At 44.7% G+C, this 8,729-nt stretch overlaps 1 protein-coding gene across 1 annotated transcript; it reads right to left on the reverse strand.

Moving 5' to 3' along the window:
* Nucleotides 1–652: 652 nt before the first annotated feature.
* LOC112842350 (uncharacterized protein K02A2.6-like) lies at nucleotides 653–4,983 on the reverse strand. The gene has a single exon (XM_025898629.1). It carries the CDS (start codon nucleotides 4,724–4,726, stop codon nucleotides 695–697), a length of 4,032 nt encoding a protein of 1,343 aa, XP_025754414.1. The 5' UTR covers nucleotides 4,727–4,983; the 3' UTR covers nucleotides 653–694.
* Between the last annotated feature and the right edge of the window lie 3,746 nt (nucleotides 4,984–8,729).

An 8,729-nucleotide genomic window follows, 5' to 3' on the forward strand; every position in this document is an offset into this window, starting at 1 on the left:
CAGGCCAGAATCCAGAGCCTTGGGGGCAGAAGCTCTAGAGGCAGCTTATGTGTCCACATTTCCAGACTCACTCCTCCCCTCAGAAGTATCTGTAGACACTTGGGTTTAGCACTCTCCAAGCAATCACAGTATAATAAATATATTTGGGTGTGGAGTGAAACTGTAAACTGTGTGACAACAGTAAGGGCGTATTGGGTCTAGTTTTGAGGTACTTGAAGGCATTCCCTGTGCATTGTGGTTGCTAACAATTAAGCAAACACACTGTTTACTGAAACATTGCAAGCCACCCAAGAAGCCTGGAGACACTGGTATTATATTTCCACTGTAGTGTCAGTACACTATTAGAGCTTATGCCGAGTCAGACTACACACACGATAGTTTGTTTACAAGTGACTTCTTCTTTATTGCTAACACAGATGTAACACACACACATGACTGGGCGTGGTGCCCCCTACTGGCGATGGCTTGCATAGCACACAATAACTCTTGGTCCATACATAACATCTCCTCCCCACTAAGCTATGCGACCGTGGCACCACCCACAGAAACATTTCCCATAACCAAAGTAGTACCTTTTTTTTTTTATTACAACATTCATGAAAACTGGAACTAATGTTTCTTTCTGTATGAATTTCTTTGTATTTGAGAACAATATCTCTGAACACAAACATTCTCACTGAACTACTTAATACGCTCACCCATCACGATAACGAACGGGTGGCTTAGTGACTCTCACTGGGTAACGTCTTACAGACTCTGTAACCTGCGTACAGTCAGTCGGTGATGGTTTAAGAGACTGGAGTGTTTCTGGAGGTGAGGTGGTCCCCAGAACCTGTTCAACAGTCTCTTCCTGCAGAGATGTACAAGGGTGAAGCATGGTGTCACTACCACTCTGGGCTGGTGACATCTGAGAGCTTGTCGGAGGATCCACTGTGACCTGCTGAGATACTGACTCGGGTCGCGTCAGCATCTGATCTACATGACGTTTCCACACTCCTTGGGCTCCCACATTCACCTTGTATGACACTGGCCCAGTCTTCTCCAGTACGACACCGTGCGTCCACTTGTCCTCTCCCTTCCTATAATCACGCACCAGGACAGGTTCGCCCAGAGTGAACTGTCTGTCCCTGGAGTGTTGCTGTCGGCATTGTTGTTGAGCATCTTGTGCCCGACGCACTGCTCCGGCCACACTGGGCTTCAGAAAATCCAGTCGAGAGCGCAGCTTGCGTCCAATGAACAATATGGCTGGCGTTTCTCTAGTTGTTGCATGGGGAGTGTTGCGATATGTCAAAAGGAACGTGTCAAGGCGTTGTTGCACAGGTGCTGTACCCCTGGAAGCTTTCAGTGCATGCTTGAATGTCTGCACAAAACGCTCAGCCAAACCATTAGTGGCAGGATGGTACGGCGCGGAGCGGATGTGTTTAACTCCATTAGCTTTCAGGAACACCCTGAATTCCTCAGAACAGAACTGCGGTCCGTTATCACTCACCAGGACGTGAGGAATGCCATGGCGACTAAAAAGACCCCGCAGCACTTGTATGGTTTTACCAGCTGTGGTGCTATCCATAATATGCACTTCAGGCCACTTGGAATGTGCATCTACCACCACCAGGTACATGTGACCTTCAAATGGACCTGCAAAATCCACATGGATCCGTTCCCACGGACAGGAAGGCCACAGCCAAGGGTGCAAAGGTGCTAACCCAGGCTCTTTTTGCACACGCTGACAAGAGTGGCAGGCTTTAGCTTGAAGCTCAATTTGAGAATCAATCCCAGGCCACCAAACATAGCTGCGAGCTAAGCTCTTCATCCTCACCATCCCTGGATGTGCAGCGTGGAGCTCTTTCAGAACATGAGAGCGCAGCTTAGGTGGCACTACCACCCTCACGCCCCACATGAGGCATCCCTGCTGTATTGTGAGTTCATGTCTGCGCATCAGATAAGGTGACAGCTCTTGATCTGCGTCCTTTGCTGCTGGAAAGCGTCCAGTTGTTACCATTTCCAGGACACGAGACAATGTGACATCAGACAAGGTGTCACGTCTGATCTCAGCAACACCGACTGGTAATGTGTCCAGTTGAGATGCGTAGAAGACCTCCACCGCTCCCTGTTTCTCTTTCTGTGCAAGGGGCAGAGGCAAACGTGACAGTCCATCCGCATTGGCGTGATGTGCCCCCTTCCGATACTGCAAGGTGTAATTATGTGCTGACAGAAGGAGCGCCCAACGCTGCATTCGTGCAGCTGCCATTGATGGTGTACCTTTCACTGGACTCAGAATGGAGGTCAGTGGGCGGTGATCAGTGAGCAAGGTGAACTTGTTACCATGGAGATACTGGTGAAACTTGCGCACTCCAAAAACAATAGCCAACGCCTCCCTCTCGATCTGAGCATAGTTTCGTTCTGCTTTGCTGAGGGTTCGTGAAGCATAGGCAATTGGCCGTTCTTGGCCATCAGGCATGACATGTGAGAGCACGGCTCCAACTCCATATGGTGAAGCGTCACATGCCAAACGGAGAGGCAGTTCAGGATTGTAGTGGGTGAGTATTTCTGGTGAGGCCAGACGTTCTTTAGCTTTCTGGAAAGCTGACTCACAGGCTGATGTCCACTGCCATTTCTTCTCTTTACTGAGTAGCTCATTCAACGGCTTCAGGACTGTAGCTAAACCAGGTATGAAACGCCCATAATAGTTGAGCATTCCCAGAAAAGAACGTAACTGGCTGACATCAGCTGGTGCTGGAGCTTCCATAACGGCACGCACCTTTTCTGGTGATTTGTGTAACCCTGCCGCATCAATTATGTGGCCCAGGTATTCCACTGATTCTTGGAAAAACAGGCACTTCTCCTGTTTGAGATGCAGGCCATAGTCCTCCAGCCTGCCCAAAACTGCCTTAAGGGTTCTCAGATGTGTCTGTTTATCTGGACCACTGACGAGGATGTCATCCAGATAACAATGGGTGTATGGTAGGCCGAGAAGCACTTGATCCATAGCCTTCTGAAACAATGCAGGTGACGACGCCACTCCAAAAGGCAAGCGATTGAAACGGAACAGCCCTTTTTGTGTCGAAACAGTCAGTAGCTTCTTAGACTCCTCTTCTACCTCCATCTGTAGGTAGGCATTTGCTAAGTCTAGCTTACTGAAATGCTGTCCTCCTGCTAGAGAAGCAAATAGGTCCTCAATGCGTGGAAGTGGGTACTTATCCACACAGAGCTGCGAATTTAGAGTGACTTTGAAATCACCACAGAGTCTCACTGAGCCATCCTTCTTGTTGACAGGGACCACGGGCGTAGCCCAATCACTATGCTCCACTGGTGTGATCACCCCAAGCTCAGTCAGGCGTTTCAGTTCCGCCTCCACCCGAGGGCGGAGAGCATAAGGCACGTTACGTGGTGGACAGAATTTGGGGACACTATCAGGCCTAAGAGTCAATCTGGCTTTAATTCCCTTCATTGTGCCCAGCTCCTTAGAGAAAACGGCTGAGTGTTTCTTTAACACAGCCTCCAGGTTGTCATTCCCGCTCTGCTCTCTGGCATGAATCATCTTTAAGTCTTTCCAGTTCAGCTTGATAACTCTCAGCCACTCCCTACCAAACAGTGGTGGAGCATCCACCTTTACCACGTACAAGGGTAGTGTAGCACGCTGCTTATTCAGCTCAACTTGCACCTTGATGACCCCTTCTGGTGCCAGCGGCTCCCCAGTGTATGTTTTCAGCATAATGTCAGTGGGTTGCAGCGGCAACTGACTCAGCATACTTTTGTACTGTTCCCATGGGATCAAAGACACAGCAGCCCCTGTATCCAGCTCCATCTCCATTTTCTTCCCATTAACTACAGGCATTAGGGAGATACGTGAATATTTCTCTTTTCGAGACAAAGAATACAGCTCCAACTCACTATCAGTGTCAGGTCTGGTTCCTTCACTTCCACTTTCCTCTGCAGCAACATGATGAATTCTCCTCTTTTTGTCCTTTGCTCTGTTTTTAACTGCATAGCCTTTCAGCTCAGGTTTTCCCTCTTTCGCTTTCCTGTTCCAATCTTGGCTGCTTCTGGTTCTACCTTTACACATGCGTTTCGTGTGGCCCTTCCTCCCACACTGGTGACAGTCACGGTCCTTGTACCAGCAGTCATCATCAGTATGATTCATTTTCCCACAGCGGCGGCACTTATCACCTTTTTGTGACAGCACCGCATTCACTTTAAGGGAACCACTTAACTGCTGCACCTCACGTGTTGCTGTCTCTGCCGACACGGCATAATCAACTGCTTTGCGAAACGTGAGATCCTTTTCAGTCAAAAGACGCTTCTGCACAGTTTCACACTTTAATCCACACACAAATCTGTCCCGTAGAGCATCTTCCAGATACGCACCAAACTCGCAATGTTCTGATAGTCTTTTTAGCACCGCCACATACTGTGCGACCGTTTCTTCTTCCCCCTGATTCCTCTTGTGGAACCGGAACCTCTCAGCTATTACCAGCGGTTTGGGAGCAAAATGAGCTTGCAAAACACCCACAATATTGTCATACTGCATTGTCCCAGGCTTGCTTGGAGCCACCAGATTACGCAGAAGACCGTACGTCTTGGGACCCATCACACTCAGCAGCACCGGGACCCGTTTCTCAGGCTGAATGTCATTAGCAAGGATGTAATGCTCAAAACGTTCAATATACGTTGCCCATTGCTCACCAGCATCATCAAAGGGGTCCATCTGCCCAATCATTCCAGCCATGATGTATCCGCTGTCCACAGCCAACACTGTCTTTCTGACTCGTCGGAGAAAAAGCAGCTAGCGGCTAGCTCCGATGCTAATTCGCCACGCGATCGTCCGTTTTCCGTCCAAACTCGGCCACGCAGTCAGTACATGCTCAGTAGACGGCCAAGTCTTCTAGACGTCACAACTCGTCGCCAATTTATATTATATTTCCACTGTAGTGTCAGTACACTATTAGAGCTTATGCCGAGTCAGACTACACACACGATAGTTTGTTTACAAGCGACTTCTTCTTTATTGCTAACACAGATGTAACACACACACATGACTGGGCGTGGTGCCCCCTACTGGCGATGGCTTGCATAGCACACAATAACTCTTGGTCCATACATAACAACTGGGATGTTCCTTCACTATTGTAACTCGATGTGCAGTGGGCTTGAGCTGCCATTTGGGAATGATGCAGGAGTCCCTCTGCCCCTCAGTTTGTCAAGGTTATTAAATTTGTTTCATTTGGTGTTACTTTAATACATGTCCATTTGTAAAAAAAAATGTCAATAATTAGTTTGATTCCAATCATGTGCACTATATGAAAAGTCCCTATGGAAAATTTAGAGCTGCAATCAAGTCTAATTTATGTGATGTGCTGGAGCATCTCTATCACTCCTGAGAAACCTTTGAAATCTTGCATACATTGTAAGAAGACCAACATCCAGAACTGATTTACTAGTTTGTATGTGTTTATTATTTTCCATATTTTACAAAGAGCACACACAGCTTTGCTTAAAACAGTGGTTCCCAAACTTTTTTTGCCAGGCCCCCTTTTTTTTTACAAGAAAAATGTTCGCGCCCCCCCCACAAACACATCCTCCAACCACACACACCCATATTTTGTTTACAAACTCCATTACGGTTTATTTCACACCTCAAACATTTAGTAAACAATTAAGCAAATACAAGTAAACGGCAATAAATTACAGGTAGTAACAAAATATACTACTAACTCTTTTACGCTGCGTCCACACCTACACGGGTATTTTTGAAAACTCAGCTGTTTCTATGCGTTTGGGCTTTTCGTCAACACGTAAACGGCGTTGCGATTCACCTAAAACGGAGATTATTTAAAACTCCTTTTTTGCGTTTATGTGTGGACGAGGATTACAGAGTTCGTCACGCAACGTCAAAGGTATGTGCCTCTTTTCACGTCACGCTGTGCGCCACGTTATTGTTTACATGAGATGAATTGCAGAATGGCAGATAGAGACAAAATACTGTTACTGTTAATCTGACTATCTTCAGGTTTTACACGCTTACATATACACGCAGTTACTGTCTCTCCATTTAGAAAGGCAGAGGCGTCATGGTGTAATTATTTTACATGTAGTTGTTTTTTTTTCCTGTGTAATAATTTTCAACATTGCTATCAATACATTTTTCAAAAAATGTCTCTCTGTGCAAAATGGGTTTAAACACATAAACAGCTTTGGGATACTGTTTGTCCGGTTCAAATTACGGAAGGATTAGCCTGATATTATTTGTATCCCGCTGTAACTTTACTGCATAAAGAGCTAACATGTCCAAAATGTCAGGAGTAGTTAGTCATTACAAGAAGTGTTTGTGAACTAAAAATCAAGAATGTGGGATACTGTTTGTCCATGATTTGGAGAGCCCAGCGCTGCTCCCGACGCAGGGAAACTAATTTTGCAGGGGAGACCTACCTTGGCACTTGTGCAGGTGAAACCAAAGGGAAGATATGCTTCACCATATTTTCCTGTCTTTGGCTTGGAAGGAAGTTGGTTTGGAAACATATTTGGCGATGCTTCATCTCCTGCTTTGCGTTTATGTGGGAGCCCCGCCAAAAACCTGTTCACAGTGTCCAAGCGCTCTTTTTTTTTTCTTTTCATACAGCCCCCCCTGCAATGGCTCTGCGCCCCCCCAGGGGGCGGGCCCCACACTTTGGGAACCTCTGGCTTAAAAAATATAGTATATCAACGTATATCCTGCTTTGTTTTGAAAGTTATATCATTTGCGTCTTTCTGTGATTTTACACCCAAAATATTGTTTCCAAATTATCTATCAGAAAGCTGCTGACTTCTGTCAGAGTGAATTTAGGTTTTCATACTGTTGAGGCTGCACAATGGCAGTGTAAGGGCTCAGTAATTTCCTAACAGACGTGATTATTGCAAATTTTGTCAACTCTTACATTGTAAAAAAGGTGAATTTAATCATTTCAGTCATTTATTAATACATAAATGTGCTTCAGTGAATATTTCAGGCAGTAGGACAGCAAACTATCCTGTCTGTGGTAACTATAAAAAAAACAAAAAGGTATCTTGATACTAGTGGTGCAACGGATCACGGTTGATCCGTAATCCGAACCGATCCCACTCCATGGTTAGGCACACACGTGATCCAAAGATTCGAAAAAGAAGAAAAAAAAAGTATGTGTATGGTGTGCATGGTGGGTCTGTCAAGCGATAGTTATGGCCAGCGCTAGCGGTCCAAGTGGAGGAGCAGAGAGGAGTTTGCGGTATTTAAGCAGCCCTTTGCTGCCCAATCCAACCGGGCTAAAGCTATTACAAAAGCTATTGGGGTGTTTAGCTGCAGACGGGAGGCCATATTCCGTTGTGCAAAACAAGGGGTTTAAACTATGATGAACGTGCTTGAGCCCTGCTATGATATCCACTTTAGTGGCAAGATCGTTCCAAGCATGTATGAGCAGGAAAAGTTTAAAGTTATGGCTGAACTGTCCCAGGCATCTTCTGTTGCCCTAAGTAAAAATGGGTAGCCCTCCAAGGACACGGAAAGCTACGTGACCGTGAGCGCTCATTATATCACAGCGGAGTGCGATATAATGAGCAGTATGTATTTTTGTAGGGTCTACCTTACAATATAAAGCGCCTTGAGGCGACTGTTGTGATTTGACGCTTTATAAATAAATATATAATTGCGTGGAATGAGTCTTGAGTTGAATGTTTTTAACAGGCAAAAAATACTTCAATAAGTAAATAAGTAAATGTTAATTTTTTTCTTTTTTCTTTTTTTGCTGATCCGAAAACTGATCCAATCCGTGACCTAAAACTGTGATCCTATCTGAACCGTGAGATTTCTGATCCGTTGCACCACTACTTGATACATTTTTGAAGAGGACAGGAGGCAGCTAATTTTATCAAGTTTTATACAAAATGAAGTGTGTTGTAATTTTATTTGATAAAAAGTTTGAATTAAGATGGTAAACATATTTTTTGTTTAATTTTCTAGGTTGTTGCCATTTCTCATTGCACAACTGACTATATCACTGGGTTGGCTCAATAGTTTCCCAACACCAGGCCCAACACAGAGACAGACAATCCTTCATAATTATTGGCAATGACCAATAAACCTAACCACATTATCTGCATATTGTTAGAATGTGGGAGGAAGCCATGCAAACATAGATTCATGGAACCCAGGACCTTCTTGCTGTGAGGGAACAGTGCTAACCACTGCGCCACCATGCTGCCCAAAATGACCTTTAATTCAGTCTTATTTACACTACCAGTCAAAAATTTGGACACACCTTCTCATTTAATGGTTTTTCTATATTCTTACTACTTTCTACTTTCTTGTAGATACATACTGAAGACATCAAATATATGAAGAAAGACATATGGAAATATGTAGCAAAGAAAAAAAAAATATAAATAACTCTATATGTCCTATATTTTAGATTACTCAAAATTTGTTGACAAAGTAGCTACTTTGTCGACAGTGCTGCAATCCAAACTTCATGATCTAGTCACCTGAAATTGTTTTCTCTTCACAGGTGTGCCTTGACAGGATTCATTTGTTGAATTTCTTGCCTTCTTAATGGGGTTGGGACCATCAGTTGTGTTATGCAGAAGTCAGGTTGGTACACAGCTGACAGCTCTATTTGCCAACTCTTAGCTGATTGGTTCTTGCCATAATATGAATTCTAAGTAAAGAGAAATCACAGTCCATCATTACTTTACCAACCGAAGGTCAATGAGTCCAGTAAATT

This window comes from Oreochromis niloticus, linkage group LG15, assembly GCF_001858045.2.
Source record: "Oreochromis niloticus isolate F11D_XX linkage group LG15, O_niloticus_UMD_NMBU, whole genome shotgun sequence".
Classification (NCBI taxonomy): domain Eukaryota; kingdom Metazoa; phylum Chordata; class Actinopteri; order Cichliformes; family Cichlidae; genus Oreochromis; species Oreochromis niloticus.

Coding starts and splice junctions, on each gene's coding strand:
- LOC112842350 (XM_025898629.1), bottom strand. CDS start 4,726: ATGGCTGGAATGATTGGGCAGATGGACCCCTTTGATGATGCTGGTGAG.